Source organism: Melanerpes formicivorus, unplaced genomic scaffold, assembly GCF_026170545.1.
Source record: "Melanerpes formicivorus ecotype bairdi unplaced genomic scaffold, bMelFor1.0.p_v2 SCAF_68, whole genome shotgun sequence".
In the NCBI taxonomy this organism is placed as follows: Eukaryota; Metazoa; Chordata; class Aves; order Piciformes; family Picidae; genus Melanerpes; species Melanerpes formicivorus.
Genome location: NW_027142420.1, coordinates 535,772 through 553,964, shown reverse-complemented (window position 1 = coordinate 553,964; position 18,193 = coordinate 535,772). Strand labels below are relative to the sequence as shown.

Genomic DNA, 18,193 nt, shown 5'->3' with positions numbered 1-18,193 from the left:
CAGCCATTGGTAATTAACAGCTGGCAGAGAAAGTAATGTTAAAAAACATCCTGAGAGGTTACTGAACTCCCCTTCAGCGCTGACCTGCCTGGACAAAATGTGACCATCAGTTGTATACTGACCGTGATGAGGAAATCATCTTCTCCTCTGGTCACTCCACATGGACTTTGGTAAGGACTGCCAGCGTGGTTTCTAGAACATCTCCCTGCAGGAGAAGCTTTCTTCCTCACACACACTTGTTTCCTTACTCTGTTTAGAACTTGACTGCAGGACATCATCCCCTTTACAACCTGTCGTGGATCTGCCATTACATGAGCAGTCCATTTACAAGGCCTTTCATACCATTCTAATAAAAACTCTCTTGTTAAATTCAGCTGCTGCTTCACTCAGTCTTTTAAAGATGTGTAAAATTCTTCTATTTCATTACACTAGTGCAATCCTCTACTATATTTCTGTATAAAAAAATCCCACACAAATCCCACTAGTAGATACTTACAGACCAGAAGGTACTACAGCTAACACTGCCAGTGAGATCTGAATTCTGCCCCTCCTTACCATCCACAAGAGCAACAAATCAACAGGCTCCACAGGGAGATTGTGAGATGCTCTGAATAAACAACACTGTTTTTAGTGTAGGGTGTGAGAATCCTCTCCAGGAAGCTACAAAATGTCAAGCTACTTGCTGTACTTTAGATTATTTCAGATATATTTGAGGGGGGACCCCCCCCCCCAAGTCTTTTTGCCTTGTCTTCAGTAGAATATTCAACACATAGTGAGTGAAGCCATGAGGGAACAGCCGTGTGAGCACCAGTGATGCAGTATATCTCCAGTAACCATGCTGTTTTGGGTTCAGGCTTACACCCACCCACATATGTTGTATTATACCATTGCATAACCAGAGCTCTCTGGAGCCTGAATTCTCAGTCTCTATGGCTGCACACACTGCAGCTGCTGTGCCAATACAGAAATACCCATACCGTGTGCTGGAGCACCACCTCATCGAAGTGCTACTAGTGGGACTCTCCCTGAGATGCAGGATATCTCCTCAGGCCTTGGGCTTTGTGCTACTAGTCCAGCTAAGAAAATTATATGCTAAAGAGGAAACTCCTGGAGCGGTTTATGAATGCCTCTGCAAATTACAAAAGCTTTCAATAATTGTTTGATAGTGCCCAGGCAAAAGGAGGATCAGAGGGAGTCTGCTGATAGCAACAGTATTGAAACCTTCCCAGGAAACCTGAAAATAGAAATATCTGCTAGAGCCAGAGGCTTGAACTCTGACAGCAGGTTGTCATTTACTGTTGATAATGCTGTTGTGGAAGGCGGAAGGCAGGCACTCACTCACAGTTTAAACGTTTGCTTCCAGAGTTTTGTAGATCGCAGAGTTCACTAAGGCGAAAGTAAGATACTTGTTATGATACTAAGCTGCTTTACCTAAAGGCTGTGTAGCAACAGTTTTTAATCTCGGAGGAAAGGGGAAGAGCTGGAAGGGAAGAGGCCTGGGAAGGTTGCAGAAAGAGCTTCCTGAACCCCGGGGACTTAAAAGTTGTTGGGAAAATTTTGCATCTCCACGTTCATGCTAACCAAAACAACCGGGGTGATTACTCTCCTTGACATGTGTTTGTTCCCATTATCAGAGGTCTGATGGATTGAAGTGATATCCTGGGGGCCCCAGGTGACAACAATGGATTCTGGGGACACAAGCAACTTGGCAGCGAGCTCAAATCCAGCTAGATTACTGGAAGACCAGCTCACTGCCTATTTTCCCGACTCATTTATGCCAGTTTAAACCTGCACGTTAGGTGAACCAGGAGGTCCTGCCTTCTTCCTGCCTTGGCGTGTGTTCTGCTACCGGCTCCCTGGCACTGGCCCTGTTCCGGCACGGCAGTGGCAGTGACACCGCCGGAGCGAGGGAGCTGTGTCAGCAAGAAGTGGAGGTGCTCGGCGGGGCAGCGGCAGCGGAAGGTGGTCGCGTCAAGGTGCGAAGGAAGGCAGGCGAGGAGCGGCTGAGGCTCAGCCAGTGCACCGGCTGACCCGGCGATCTCCCCGGGAAGCCGAATCGGAGGGACACACAGCCGTCGGTCACGGACCTCCCCCGCCAGCACCCTCGGTGCCGGGGAGGTCAGGTGTGAGATGAAGCGGCGGCAGCAGCTGGCCGAAGGGGCCACAAAGCTCTAATGCACCGCACCGGTCGCCGCCGACGGCACGCGGCCCTGGCGCGCTTGGGACGGGACGCGCCGCGCTCGGGACGCGCCTCCCCTCTCTCCACGCGCTTCCACCGGCTGGCTCTCGCCCCGCCCCGCCCTCGCCGTGGCCCCGTCCCGTGGCCCCGCCCTATGGCCCCGCCCCGCTCGCCGCCGCTCCTCCGCCTTTGCGCTCGCGCCGCTCTCGCGCGCCGGCCCCCTCCCCCCGCCCGCTCGCTGTCAGTGCGGTGGCTGCGCCGGGAAACATGGCGTCGGAGGGGATGATTTTAACGAACCACGACCACCAAATCCGCGTCGGCGTCCTCACAGGTAACGGGCCGGGGACGGCGCTGGGGAGAGGCGGGGGGGGAGAGGCGGGAGGCGGCCGCCAGTCGCTGCGCACATTCAGGCCGCCCCGCGGGGTGCCCCGGCCGCCGTCTCCTGTGGCGCCGCCGCTGCGCAGGGAGCCCCCGCTCCGCCGTGCGTGCGGGAGCAGAGGCCTCGGCCAGGGCCCGGGGACGTGGGGGCGGCGCTGCCGGCGCCGCGGTGGGGAGCGTGTGAGCGAGGCCGGGCGGCGCTGGGCTCCGTTGCCGCAGGCGAGCGGCAGGGCGGCTGGGCGCCGCAGCCCGGGGGACCTGCTCGGCCATAAGCCGCCTCGAAGGGACGGAGCGCGGGGGTGGGCGTCAGCCGGAGGGGACGGGAGGCTGAGACGTGGCCGCGCTTCCTCCAGACGCGGCAGAGCCGTGAGTGCAAAGGCGCTGGAGAAGGGAGCCTGCGGCCGGCCGTGCTGCGGGCCGGCGGGAGCCGGGCCTGCCTTCCCCGGGCGGCGGCGGCAGCGGGAGGTGGGCTGTGCTCCCTGCCCCGGTGAGTGCCTTTGAGCGTGGCACGGCAGGCGCCTCTGGGATGAGCCCTTCCCCTCCCCCTCCCCAGGCATCGCTTTCGTGGGGGGCTGCGCGTGCCTGTGTGCTTTCTGCGGGGACGGGGAGGAGGGCATATGCGATGCTGCTGCTGCTCATAGCGCATGGGTGATCCTTTGGTAACCCCATGACAGGCGATGGTGGCACGTAACGGTTCCCAGGGCCGTGGCCGGTTCGTGTGTTGCAGGCTCCGGGGTTCCTTCGGCCTCGGGCCGGGGGGGGCTTTGCGGTTATTCCGGTGTGCTGTGGAGCTCGGCGCGCCGGCGGCAGCGCGGTACGCCCAGCAGTGAAGCCCCAAGGGGTTCGAGTGTACAAGGGCGTAAACAGCGCGTCTGGTGGAGGAAGGGGCGAGAGATTTTTATGCAATTTATACGCGTCAGGCTCGGTGGCTGTCGTCTGGGAGCCTGGGAAGACATGGCTGTTCATGGAAAGCAGCACTGGGAGCACGCTGAGGGCTCGGAAGATGTTCGTAGTGGAAGAGGATGTCCTCATCGGAGAGGTGGCCTGGAGTTAACCCCAAAGTTACTTATTAAACAAAGCGATTTTTAACCCGAACTCCCTGGCGTTACCGCGCCCGCGGTGCAGGGGATGCCCATGCCCGGTGGGAGCCCGGCGGAGCGACGACGGGAGCCCGCGGCGTGCGCTGTTCCCCTCCCGGGTGCTGAACCTTTCCGTTCCCCCGGCCCGGGTGCTTGAACCTCTCCTTCTCCACGCCTGGTTGCTGAACCCCGCTGCCTGGACGGAGCGGGGAGTGTTGGGGTGCATGGCGGGGGCATGAGTCCATCTCTTCTGGATAAGTATTTGTCTGCAAAGTATTTTGGCAGCAAGCTGCTAGGAAAGCACAGTATGAGAGAAGTGCTTTGCACTGCTTTCACATTTCAGGCAGTCATATCCACAGCAGCAGCAGAGCAGGTTTGACCAGGTGTAAAAGTCAGATTAGGGGAGTTTGTACCTTTTGTTCCTGAAAGCTTGGAGGTGTGTGCAACGACATCTTACTGTGAGAGTGGGAAGGAGGTATCTGCTAGCAGAATGCTCTTGCCATATTGTGTGCAACCTCATGTGGTGTGACTGGGAGTTATTATTATCCATTGAATAATAGTTGTAATAGTTTTAACCTGTAACTGTTCCCAGGAAACAGTACCAGATCCATACTGGTGTTCCAATCACTTCAGAAGCAGTTAAGTCCCATGGTAGATTCAGATAATTTCCCTGAATATGTAGGCTCTTATTTTGTACTGTAAAATCTGTTTGGACAGGATTAAACTCCTTTAACTTTTTAGCATAATGTGAAATTCCTCCGAGAGGAGCATGTGGCTGGATTTTCTGCTTCGGATTTAAAGGAAGCATAGAAGGCATAAGCAAACAGAATAGCTTCAGCCTTTTTTGCCTTGGTGCCATTGGTTTGAATTGCATGCTGAAAATTTTTGCAAAGAGTTATTCTGCCATTCTGAAAGCGTTTCCCCTTGGTTTCTTACTGTTTTCCTAGTGTGTAGAAATGAAACTAATTCTTACAGAAACGCATTCATTTCTTATCATATATCGGTCCAAATGTAATTGTTTTCCACTCTGGCATTTCCTCGAAGCCCTGAAATAGAAGATTGGTACTTTGGAGGGTTTGGACCTCCTAGCTCTCTCTACAGTTTCAGCTGTGTAAAGACAGCAACCTTTAAAATCCACTCTTCTCAAGTTTTCTTATAGAAATGAATTAATAATTGCTTCTTGGCTGGTGTATGAGGGGCTAAGTGTAGGAATGGGAAGGTTAGGTGTCAGCACTGGTTTTGGTTTAATGATTTAGAATAGCTCAGCGATCATAAATTAGATAATTAACATAACTTCTTTAGATTTCTAATTAAGATCACAGCCATATGTTTGGTTTATGAGCAGTATATACTTGTGGCCTTATCAGCACAGGCATAGAGATTTATATTCTTATTAGACCTGAAGTTGGCTAGAAAAGAGATGAAAACGTGTGTGGTGCCCAGAGTTGGATCAATATTAGGTCATCCTTCACCGGTGGTGACATTGGTAAAAGTTACATAACCTGTGACCTTTTGTTAATGTGCAGGACTAAGCAAACCCTTGACTAGAACTGTCCAGAGAGATCTAAATGATGTTGCCATCTGTACTGGCCTGATGGAAAAAGAGACTTTGGTTCTCTGTGGTTGCTTTTTGAGTTTGCTATTTTTCCTCTCCATACCCTTTTGCTTCTTATTTGTCTCTCTCCTTGCCTTCTGCCCAGTAAACATCTAGCCTAGCAGGTCAGGACTTGGGGGTTTGTTACATGTTTTTTTCAGACTATTTCTGACAGCAATTTGTCAGATTTGGGGTCGGTTGATAGAGATTCATCCAGCGTTTGTCTGTCCTGAGCAGGGCTGTGAGACAGCCTCATCACCAGACACAAACAGCAGTTTCCCTCTTTGCTCTTCTTTTTGTATTGTACCTTGCTTGTTTAAAAAGAGCAAAAAAATCTCAGACAAACTTCTTTTCCAAGATGGTTTTCCTGCACTGAGTATTGCTTAAGAAATGTTGACAGCAGCTTTTCAATTTTATGGAACATTTTTACAATTGGGAGGAGTAAGGGGTGTTGACAGAATGCAGCCCTTCACTAATGATTTCTTCTTCAGCTGCTGTGCTCTTCCTTTCTTCCTCTAAGTGAAGATTAAAACCTTATGAATGACAGTTGTTGCCATGGACCTAGACCATAAAGAAGGAGACTCCACAGCCTCTCTGGGTGGCCTGCTCCAGGGCTCTGTGGCCCTCACCGTAAAGAAATGTCTCCTCATGTTGAGGTGGAACTTGTATGAGGTGCCTTTATGAGGCACATTGTCATGACTTTCCTCTGAGACTCTTCATTAATGGCCTGCAAGTTACAAGATTTTTCTCAGTGGTGATGCTGTTCACGTTTTGAACATGTATTAGGAGTTTCTCACAGAGGTGTGGGTGGGTGGCTAAGCACTGACATGAAGTTTGCTAAGGGTTACTGTCAAATTGCCCTCATGGTCTAAGCTGAGGTAGGTTAGCTCTGTGTATGTCACCTGTCTTCCAAAACCTACATCTCATTTGTCACTCGTCTTCAAAACACAGATTCGAGTCAGTGTCTCTTCCTGGGCTCCCTAACTCCCTTCCGACAGCTTTGTTGAGTGAATGAATTCTAGAAGCAGAGAAATGTTGTGCTTCCATGCAGAGTAAAATGTTCTAGGCTCTGAGCAACGTTGATTTTTGTATTTCCCTGCTGTAAGGCTGTTGGATTTATCCCTAGAAACTGGGAGATGTCCCTCTGCCATTTGTAGCTCTAAGTGCCCACAAAAGCCTATCCTCCTGACACCGGTGTGGTGATGAGCTTTCATGTCTAGGAGTGTGATCCCTGCTATTGTCCAGACTCCTTTTTATGGTTCAACAGTGTTGAGTAGGATCCTTTATCTTTTATAGTTTATGAGGTAGAAAGTCCTGGATTTTCCCCCTGTTATTTTAATGTGCAGTGGGGAGCAAAAACTGGTGACTGAAATGTCACCGATAAAGCAGACTCTCTACGTAGAGTTCAATTTGCCCTGGAAGCGTTCAGGACTGGGCTGGATGAACCCTTAAGTAGCCTGGTCTAGTGGAAGGTGTCCCTGCCCCTGGCTAGGGAGTTGGAACTTGATGATCTTTAAGGGCCCTTCCAGCTGAAGCCCTTCTATGAATCTATGGTACTGTTTGTTAAAAAAAAATGAAAGTGGAAATGCTGCCATTAAAAGCATGTCAAGCAAGAGACATGAATGTTTCAATTAATACCTACTTAAATAAGAAATGGCCATTAATTGTGAAGTTCATGGGTTCTTACAGGACAGGGGTGAGAAGTCTAGCCTCATGAGTGTTTCTTGGTTTGGAATTAACGTTCCCAAGCACTTGAAAGAATTCCATCCTTGCCCCTGCTCTGTCTCTGCAGTTCACATTTAGCAGCTCAGGGCTTAGCCATTCCATTATGCTTCATTTACTTCCCTGGGTTTATATTTGTCCTCTTTTCCAGTGCTGCAGGAAGGCTTTCTGAGCTGCTTACCTTAAACATTAGTGATTGTGGATTTCATAAGAACTGACTTACTGCTGTGTTAACCTTTAGTTGTTGTGCTGGCTTCAACTGGGCAGTAACAGAATATGTAATCATAGACCAGTACTTCGGGGAGTCTTATGAGCAAAGAGAGTCTCTCACCCTTAATGTTATTTCAGACATGTCTGTTTGCTTGTTTTTTTCAAGCAAGAGAGCAGAGCATCTTTGTTGAGAAGTACTACCCACCCATACCTGCCCTGAAGATGTGTGCCTGGAAAAGCAAAGAGGTTTGCAGTGCAGTGTCTTGGCAGTGTGAACGTTAGTATTTTCACTTCACTTTTGCAGTTGTTCAGGTTCAAAATGTTTAGTTTGAAGAGGTGAGAAAAATATGATTTTTATTTTTTTTCCCTTATTATTCCAGTGGTTGAAACAGTTTCTCTGATGGGGTTTAAAAATCTTGTTGGAGATAAACAAGTACAGTTTTTGTTCTCTGCAATTGATGAGATTGATATTGTGCAGCCAGAGAACATGATACCTAAACATGAGAACAGATTTTAGCTCTTGTTAGAATATTTATAAGGTCCTAAAGTGAGGCATTCTGTTCCTGTGTGTAGATGTCCTGGGCAACTCCTCTTGTGTTGGAATGGTCTCACATTAGTAGTTTGTGTATGACAGAGTTCTTCCTGAATGTTTAGCAGAGTGACTGCAAAAGCTGTTCTTGGAGGGTAATAAACAGCCACATGGGAAATGAGCAGGTAGCAGCCTTTTAGTTTTTGGTGGGGGGATGTTTTTAATTAAGAAAAAAAGCAGCACAGGCTTTTAGGTTTGGGTTTTTTTAGTCACAAACCAACTGAGAAAAGTAAGTTGAAGTTTACAAGGAACAGTAATTGCATAAAAAAGTACTTGGGGAAAAACAGACTTAATGAGGCAGTTACCTGAGAAAATCTCAGCTTCCAAGTAGGAGATTGGTACATGAGGTTTTGCTTTCATACTAATTTACTGAGGCCTGTATTATGCCTAGCATACTTGCCAAGTGGAAAAAATGAGCATAAACCCTCCAGAAGAGCCTCCTGTGGATGTTTTGCAAAGTCCTGCCAAGCAGGGTGCTGTCTGCGATGGGAAGGTGGCTGAAGGGTGCCCAGGGTGTTGTGTAAGGAATGCTGTGCACTGCCTGGGTCTGGTACTCAGAAGTGCAGCACTCCAGTGGCTTGGTGAAGAGCTGTGTAGTACAGAAGCTATTTCTGAACAGGCAGATGGGTTTGATGTATACCCAGACCAGAAAGAACTGTCTCTGTGTTACTCTAGCTCCATGTGCAAGTGAGTTACCTTTAATAGTTTTGTACTTAATTTGTCACTTGATTGTTATTTAGCATGCAAATTGTGTTAGCAGACCAATGTAGTAATAAGTTTTGCCTATGTATTTAGGGCCACAGCTAGCTGTTTTTCAGATCTGCTTTAATTAATTTATATCACTTATTATATAGTAGACTGAAGAAGCAGAATGCACGTGGGCTTTAAGCTGGAATGTATTTTGGGCTTTGGAGTACTTGCTGTGTGGTTATGAAATTGTTGGTTTTCTTCATCGTGCTGTACGTTGGAAGGGATTGGTATGGAATGGTTTCCTTTTGAAAAGTCTGTCTGCTGTTTATTTTGTTGTGTTTTCTCTGTATCATGTGTGACTTCTGAGGCTTGGCAGTGGGCATTAGAAGTGTGAGCCTGTGTGGTTTTGTGCAGTTTTTTTGCTGGCGTTTCGGGGCAGGGGGGGGGCTCATTGTTTTGTTTCAGATACATGCTGTGAAGGATTCAAATCCACACTGAACCTGAGGCAGTGAACAAATACTCAGGATCATTTTATGGATGAAGAGCAAGATGAATTTTCCAGGAAGTAAACTGAAGTGCAGTGAAGTATCCTGCAGGTCTGAATGGGAGGGCTCTTAGCAGCTCTGCAAATGGTGGGGTGGGCAGAGACTGCCATTGGCAGACAAAAACATCCATTTTCCTCTGAGCAAGCTGCTCTGGAGCAGGCCATTTAGGGAGCCATTGATAGCAAAGCCTGAGATGAAGTCTGTAAGGCCTTCATCCAGTGTTTCTGGAAGGGACACTGAGTGTGGCACTGGTTAGGAATTGGGCAAAGCAATACTCTTCTGATCTGCTGTTCTTACCCCTGCCTGAAACACTTGGTGGGCTTATGAAGACAGACTGCACTGTAAAAGACAAGGTGTTGGTGTTGGAAGGGTATATATCTGTTTACCTAGGTGCTTGGAGGTTTGTCTTAGGGAGGTTTGGATGGCAGTGTGTTTCTGGAAGACAGTTTCCAGGAATTCAAATAGGTCTTAGTTTCCCACTGGCTTGCTGCTTTTGCATGCTGTAGAGCAGCGGCATGGCAGTGCAGACGGGGAGAAGCCAGAGACTCACTGTGTGCCAGAATCTCATCTCAGGAGAAGGTGGCAGGATGCTTAAAAGTAAATACATACCTAGTAAGAAAAATGCCAGTTGCTTCCAGAAAAGGCAGAACCCCCCAGAGATTAAAGGGAATAGGTACTTCTCAGTTCTCTCTTGTTTCTTAACTTCATTTTCCTTTCTAGTTGAATACTCAAGGGGAGACCATTTAATAAGCCTACAGCAACTCAAGGATCCTTAAAAACAACTTTCTTGGAAAAGCAAGCTGTAAATTAAGCATACTGAGGAAAATATTGTGAAACATATCTTTAAAAGATAGCACAAGGACAAAGTGTTTCTGTAGATGGACTCCAGAAAACTGCAGAGATGCTGGGAGAGAGCTGCAGCAGCTGCTCCGATGTGTGTCTTCTGACTGCCACTTCAGCACTGCTTGTAAGCTTTGATTTAATGCTTTAAGAATCAGTTTTGGAGGGAATAGTTGTGTAATATCCAGGTTTGTCTCCTGCTGAAGGAATTCCTTCTCTAATGATGTTCCTTTGATCAGTGAGGTCTAACTCCATAGCTACCAGCTTTAGCTAAATTGTAGTGCCTGTGAAACAGTCGAGTGTGGTTTGTTCATGATCCCTTTAATCAAGCAGAATGAAATATCTGCAGAGAGGTAAATTTCCTTTCCTGCTAACCACCCATTGTGAGGGATTTAAAACCATTTGGACATGCAGACATTTGATTTAAGAGAAGAAACTAGCAAGAAGTGCGTAGAATAACCCAGGAGGTTTAGGAAGATGTTGAGGTTTCTGGGAGAACTCTAATCACTTTGTCCAGTAAATGTGATTGCAGGGTGGTGCTGTATGGCAAACTTCTATGGACAGAAGGTAAGGCACAGAACCCCAAGAAGCTGGGAATGGTCATGTTATAAGATGTTTATAGTTCAAGTTGGATATATTTAAACTGCTCCAGAATTCAATGCAGTTCTGCCAGTCTGTTTTGTAGGAACATGCTCTATTCCACAGTACAGAGGTAAGCTGGCAAATATTAGGGTCCGAGCTTGCCAGTTAAACACCAGCAGGCTGTGCATTAGAGTTGTTACTGATGTCTCCAGTGTGCAAGACCTTCTTACCTGAGTGAGGCTTGGGCTTGTTTTGTGAGCATCAAAGATGAAAATGGGAACTCTGAAGTCCTTATTAAAAGCAACTGCTGAAAAACACAGCTGTGACCATTAAGCTTCAAGGATGCTCACCTGCCTGTTCCTGTTTCTCTTCCAAAGAGTAGAGCTGTAGTTCATGCCCAGTGGTTTCAGCACAGGGCTGTTCTCTTTGCCTTGGTGTTGATCCAAGAGCATTAGTGGAAACACTAGCTGTCCTTTCACTATTGTTCTGTCAGGAAAGGCTTCAAGTAGACTTCTGAGTGCTTTGGTGAACAGAACACCTTTCTGGAAAAGGCATCTGAGGCCAGTTTCTGTACACCATTAAATGAGGACATCATGGATTATCCTTAATATTAGAAAAATCTCTTCAGTTCCTGGATAGCACATCTTTTATTCCATTAAGATGGAATATGTGTGTAAGATGTTGTGACTATTTTCACCACACCTTACCAGAATAGTAGCAGCTCCTGCAAGTCTTCGTCTTATTCCTAGTGTCCTTTTTCTGCACCAGACAAACACCTGTACTTCAGCCTCTAGTTCAGCTGTGCATATGAAAGATTGATCTCTGAGGTCCCTTCCAACCTGGTATTCTGTGAACATGCAGACACAGTACACTGTGCAATGAACGGTCGGATCGGCAGCATCTAGAAAGTATCTGACAATTAGGGCACATGCAGGAGCTTTTTCTGTGTTCAGGTGAGAACATCAGCCTGGAGCCATTTGTGGCAGTAGCAAAATATATCTTATAATTAATTCAAAACCTAAATTTCAGCTAGAGCCCCCAGATGCTGACATTGCAACTAGCAGCCATTGCAGGAACACCCAGGCAGCTGCAGGTCTTTCCCCTGCGCTCAGTAGGTGCTCTCTCCGTTCTGCAGCAGTAGGGAGGCACTTCTTACAAAACATCTTTCCTTTCATGCTGTACTTACATAAGTCGTTTGGTTGTGATTTACTAAGTTAACTTAAATGGAATGGAATCAGAAGATATAAGCAGTGCAAGGCAGGCAGATTGGGAGAGCGAACCGCTTTACGCTGGAGGCTTCACATCCACGCTGCTCACAGTGTCTTGTTTGACACTAGCTCCAAACCCATGGAGTGAACTCTGAAGTAATGGTTGGGGTGCACCAGGTGCATTCTTGGAGTATGTCTTGTTGAGTTTTGTCCCAGATAAATTCAGCGTTTGTACTTTGATTCTTCTCTGCAGTGTGAAGCAAAGTTTGGTGATTAGGGACCAGCAGGAGACGGTATGACAGCTGTGTTGTGTCCAGGTTTCCTCTTATGCCCCAAGAATTTGGGGCATGTTTCTGTCATAGAGCTGTGTTAATTTTTAACAGTAAAACCTTTTAATATTTAGTTTTTGTAATGTATTGTCCTGACTGTCATGTGCCTGACAGAACTCATTTGAGAACTATATACATATGATTAATATATGCACACATAAGCACTTATGTATTAATTTTTATATATATATGTGACAAATGACCCATTTGTACCAGATCTCATTTGCGTCCTGCTTGAGGGACTTGTTTGGCACTCACTCATTTGGCATTGAGTAGCTTTCCTAAGCCTGTCTTTCCCAGCCAAGTTAGCCAACATGCTATGGCAGTTGATAACTTATCGACTTATTTTCTTTTGTTGGACACCTGTCTGTGCAGCAGCTATTGAAAACAGCTGCATGCAAGATCAGTTTCTAATTTCACTTGTGTCCTGCATCTCCTCTTCTTGCTGGCCTGCACAGAATTCTTACCTTTCTCTTGGGCAGTCCGTTATGTGATTAAGGTAACTGAAAGCTGCCCAGGGAGGTGGTGTAGTCAATGTCCCTGGAGGTGTTCAAGAGGGGATTGGATGTGGCACTTGGTGCCGTGGTCTAGTCATGAAGTCTGTGGTGACAGGTTGGACTCGATGATCTTTGAGGCCTCTTCCAACCTTAGTGATACTGTGAAACAACCAGTCAGGGTCATCAGCTGGTTGGGTAAGCCAGGTGTTGGGATTCTTGATACCTCCTTAAAAATTGGGAGAAATTGGGATGAAGCAAAAAGTCAGGTAGTTTAATTATGTAATTGTAGTGAGTGGACCATGTGCTCTAAGATCTGCTTGCCTTGCACTGCACTACTCTCTAGCATAATCTTTACCTTTCAAGATATCATTGTAAGTTAACTTACTGGATTGCCACGCAGGTACAGCATGAAAGCAAAGATGGTCTGCTTATTGTTGTGGAATTGAGGGAGCGCCTAATTATCCACATCTAAAGACTACAAGGCCCTGCTGCCTGCAGAGCAGGAGCTTGTTGGTCCATGTGTTTGCCTGTGTGGCTTCTCGGTATGCACCACCCATGGTTTTGGCATCCTGGCGCAGTGCTCGGAGGTGAGGTAGCAAACCTCGGTCTGCAAGTGGCAATGTGAGTAGCGTTCTCAGTACTGAGATACCTCTGCAGTGGAAGTGTGGTTTTAAATCAGCAGAAAATAATGCAATGCTGTAGTCCCAGTAAAAGCAATCCTGATATTAAACCCCACTCTCTCTAGAGGAAACAGGAGAAGATTAAGGAGAAAAATGGAATTGTTTTGGAAGTGGGAGAAAAAGAAAGTCCAGAGGAGCCAGCCACAAGATCTAATTCAAACCCACACCACAAAGTATAGCTTCTAGCAAAGGCTGTAGAGACTGAGGTTATACAAATGAGGCCTGAAGGCTGTGAATGGGAGCAGCCTGGCTGAACAGGGAAAGGGATTTGTGTGATTAGTGATGATGCCTCTGTAGGCATCCTCAAGCCTCCTGTTTGCTAGGAAACTTTAACACGCTGTGTAGCAAGGGCAAAATCAGGAGATTGTTTTTATCAAGGGATAGGGAAAGAAATCAAATACAGTGAATACTGACAGTCTTAGTTCTTAAAAATCCCTCACTGAGCCTTATTAAGAGGTGGCCATTACTGAGGCTTTTCACAGTTGTTTCTCTCCCTGTTACCCTCCATGTCATTATTGGAGGAGCAGTCCTGTCCGTGAGCTCTTCTTTAGCCCCGCAGCATCCTTCGTGCGTGTGGTGAGCGAAATGAGAGCCGATCCAGATGATGGTGTTTTGCCAAGCTAGTTTGCAGTGCATTTATTTTGTCTTACTATGAGTAAATGCTTGTGCCCACACAGCAGAGATGGGAACGAATTGCTGCCAGTAAAAAGAAGGTGGGACGTTTTCTTCTGGTAATAATGCATGGGAAAAAATGGCCTTTGGCCAAGGCATTAGTGCCCTGTGTTCTTGGGGAGCGTGCTGTGGCCAGCACCTCATCACTTTTGTTGTTGCTGCAGAGCACTTTCCTCAAACTGCAGTTGGAAAAATGAGAAGTGGCACTCTTAGAACGACCACAGCTGGTCTGCAGAGAGTGACCCAAGGCTCAGGTGCCTTCCCTTCACTTCCTCATGCTCACAGAAGCATGTTCTATTTGTCTGTGGGGTGTTTCTCTCTTTCTTGGATACTGAATGATTGGTTTTCTGTTTTTGAAGTGATTGTGCTACTTATGGTGATGTCTGGTTGAGCTGTGAATCTGTCCCTGCTCTACTACTGTCTTGTCTTCTTTCAGCAGAGCATTGGATTCCCTTTGAGTTACTTTTCTTTATTATCTGTATGGAACCCCTGGGTATTGGGGAGGTTTCAGAATTCAACTCTGGCTCCCTTTACAACCAATATGAAAAGTAAGTTGTGAAAATAGGTGGAGGAAAAAAAATGCTCCCAGGATTTTTCAGCTGTTCCTCTTCCGCTTTGCCTCCTCCCCAGCAGGCAAAGTGCTTGCACACATTCCTTCCTTGATGCTTGCAAGGGAAGGAAGCACTGAAGACCTCCTTAGCTCTTTTTGTTTTCAAAAAAAGGAAGAAGCAGCAAGGCTTTTGCTGTTCTCTCCTACTCTGACTCTTGATCCTTGCATTTGCTCTAAATTGTGCTGGCTGAGCACTGCAAGTGGCTCTTCAGTGCTTTGTTGCTAGTTTTGTATTGAAAACACTCTTCAGTTACTGTTGGTTTTGTTCTTGTGTGAGTTTCGTTCCGTGTGAACTGACAAAAGCATTCTTGCTCGGGGTCTGGCAGCAGCACCTTTGTTAATGGGACAAGTTGTTCTGAAATCTTTTGTTTAACTATTGTGTTTCCTTTGGGTGGAGGTGCCTTGATGCAGAGTTTGTTGATTCTATCAACAATATATCTTGAATATGTCATATACCTTTTCCAGATTGTTTTTGGTGTCAGGTGAGCAATTCAACCTCTTGAATGCAGCCAGGCTGAGAATTTTCTTGAGAGAATGTGTACTAAATGTCAGGTGCTCAGGACTCTCTTCTTGGAACTGCTTTGAGCTGGCATCTCTTGGAATCTGAGGAGTTCCTCATCAGATCAGTATTCATAATCACATTTGTGGGGTGGGTTTTTTGTGTCTGTGTTTTGTTTTGCTTGTTTTTAAATACCTGACAGATGAGAAGGCACCTTTTCCACTTTGCCTCACATTCCTGCATGATTTCTTGGGCAACTCAATGAAATGCTTTTGCTTCCTCAGCTCCATCTTTCTTCCTAGGCATAGCTCTCAGAAGAATGTGTTTTCCATCCATAATTGCTTGTTCACAGGGTAATTGTTGACCATGGTGTTACTGTCGATTCTTTCCAAGTCTTCGTTTCTTCCCCTGTCTTTCTTTCATGTTGCAGACAGTGAACTTTGAAGGAGTGTGTTGTCCAGGATGCTGTATCTGGAGTGTGTGTTGGTTTAAAGCAGTACAAAGGGAGTCACTGAAATTAATTACTGCAGGTGACTGTGGCTGGTTGACCTTGTCCAGTAGCTAAGCCCTCACCCAGCTGCCTCCTCACTGCCCCCTCTGTAGGATGAGGGAGAGAATCAGAAAGGCAAAAGTGGAAAAAAGGTCAGGCATTAAGGTAAAGACAGTTTAGTAAGTGAAGCAAAGCTCTGTGTGCCTAGCTGAGGACAAGGCAGGCCATACCCTCTGCTCTCCTCCTACCAAGCCAGCCATTTTCTTGCAAAAGGTAGATTTTGTTAGGCAGGGCTCTGCCTTCTGTCTGTTTGTATGGGGCCTCCTGCCTGACAAAAAGCACCTCTTTTTGTAGCTTATTCCACTAATCTCTCTGCTCCCTTTTTCTCTGTCCTAGATCTGGTACACAAGCTGGTGGATGAGTGTCCTGGGCTAACACAGCCTGCTCTCACAAGCCCCTCTCCCCCCACACAGGCAGGAGGGAATGTAACACAAAGCCCCCAACTCTGGGTTGAGATAAGGAGTTGAGAAAAGGAGTTTTACTGGCAGTGACCCAATGCACAATGACCTGATCCTATTTGCAGAAAAGAACTGTGCAGAGGCAGCAGCACAAGCCAGTGACCTTCCCCTACTCCTGCCCTGCAGCCTGCCCAGCTGAAAGGACCAAACCCCGGCAGAAGCAGCCACTGGCTTCTCTGAAGCCTCTCACGTTCCAGTCTGAGCTTTAGGCCCCATCATATCCTGCTCCAGTCAGCACTTGGATTTTGAAGTTGGATTGAATATCAGCTGCAGAGTCAACTCAGCCCATCATAATGGGGAAAGAGTTCTAGACATCTCCTGTGTTTTCACACTGTTGGGTAATTGTTTTCTTACCACCTGTGATTAGGATTTTACCTCTCACATATGTTATCTTTCCATAGCTGTTTAGGAGCCTTTGGAGATTCATCTCCATTTCTTGTCCCTTCCATGGAACCAGCAATGGAAATTCATCTTCAATGCTGTCAAAGAGCTGCCTCCATAGAAAGGTTTGAACTGTGTTAGTTCCATTTGAGCTGATGTAATACATCTGTAATGCTCCTCTGGGCTGTTACACAGCTGTGTGATGTCAATTACTGTGCACTGATGATGCATCTTAAGCTACAGAGTGGGTTTTTAGCCATCTTATGCGAGTGTAACTGAAGAAGATCCTTTTATGGGGTGCTCAGATGAGGTCATTTGAGTAAAGACGTAGTTTAAAGATCTTAAAGCTCACAGCACTGCACAACTTGTCACAGTTCTCTGATTTATTCTGTATTGGATCTAATTTCAGATATTGGGTTGTGACTGGTAGCATTGCTTGCTGGGTAAATCTATGTGGAGTTCTTTCTGCAAGGTGCATTGTTTTGTTATTAGTACATTGTGCAGATCCTCAGGCAAAAAGGAAGTCCTGACCAGTATGCCAGATAGACTACGTGCTAGAAAGAGAAGCATGTTAAGTCTCTGAGGACAAGAGCTGGTACTGAACTGATGGGTGAAGTTCTGGAATAGGCTTGGGTTCACTCTGGAAATTGGCTCTGGCTACCCTAGCCTTGCTTTTAGTGAAACACACTTGTTGGGTATGGGAGAGCGAGTTACAGAACCATCGCCGTGTACTATCGAAGGCACAGGTGCCTAGAGACTGCAGTCGGTTTGGGCACTTCCCAAATGTCTCTGCAGCAGTCCTTGCATCAGGTCCCCACAGGCTCATTGCTAACTCCAGAGGTTACCAGCTGAAGGACACTCCCAGACCACACCATGACTTTATTTCACAGCAGACCTTCTGTGTGGGGAGGAGCTGCTGTTTGCTCATTGTTCTGCTCCTGAGGGCTCTTTGAGACTACTGCATGTCGATTGTAGCTTTGTATATTGGAATTAGCAGTAATGCTAATTTTGCTGTTGCATTAAATCCATTTTCACTTCAATCCGTGGATTTCCTCTCTTTTTTCCTGATCCCTATTCTCTGCTGGATAGGGGCCATTAGGTGATAGAGCAACTGTAGTAGCTTAGCCCTAGATACAGGCTACAGCCAGGGTGGATTGAAGATTTGTTTTGGATGGCAGGGAAGAAAGTTGTGCATGGTCCAAACCATGCAAGCTGCCAAAACAAAACAAAGCCTGTAACTGGAATAAGAGGAGAGTTAATGATGACATGTAATGTGGTGGTGGATGTCAGGGGTGGAGGTAGGTGTTGAGTCATTTGAGTCATTGTTTGAGGCTGGTGAGGTGCATTTACTAGAGTTTGTGTGCTGCAGAGAGTAGGGAATATAAATTTGGTCAAGTTGTGCATATGCTCCTTTGGGGATATTATGGTTGCTTTAGTGAAGTAAAAGAAGCTTTAAATACTCTTTAAAAAGGAACTCATTGCCTTTCTTCTCTCAGTGGAGCAGTGGTATTAGGAGTTGCATCCCTAGCTGTACACTTCTGAAATTAAAAAAGCTTTGTGGCTGAAAAGGTGCCCAAATTCTAAGAAGTCTTGTGTTTCTGGGGAGAGATATAAATAGTCAATCAAACAAGTCTCTAACACTTCATGGGCTAGATCCAAAAAGAGACATAGATGTGGTGATGCTTCAGTGTCTTAAAATGAGCATTTTGGACCATGTAGTGGGAGGAGAACTTTGCATTTAGGACTCTTGTTGCGTTTTCTTTCCTCTTAGAGGACAAGTAACAAAACAAATAGTCCAGGGAGCAGAATCTAGGTCTTCTCTCCCAGCTGAGTACCCATCTCTGAGGCTGCGGTGCGGTCCTTGTCGCTGAAGGCCTGGATGCCGCAGCATTTGAAGTTTT

At 46.6% G+C, this 18,193-nt stretch overlaps 1 protein-coding gene across 8 annotated transcripts in view; it reads left to right on the top strand.

Moving 5' to 3' along the window:
* The first annotated feature begins 2,382 nt into the window (after window positions 1-2,382).
* The window catches only part of GPHN (gephyrin), a 275,331-nt gene continuing 259,520 nt past the window's right edge, over window positions 2,383-18,193 (top strand). For 3 of the 8 annotated variants that reach the window (XM_068162862.1, XM_068162860.1, XM_068162861.1), the window contains exon 1: window positions 2,387-2,510. In XM_068162862.1, the coding sequence (XP_068018963.1) occupies window positions 2,447-2,510 (64 nt within the window). In that variant the 5' untranslated portion in view covers window positions 2,387-2,446. Of the gene's footprint in view, window positions 2,511-18,193 lie in introns of all 8 variants that reach the window. The other 5 variants (XM_068162866.1, XM_068162865.1, XM_068162863.1 and 2 more) reach the window with 3 other exon arrangements.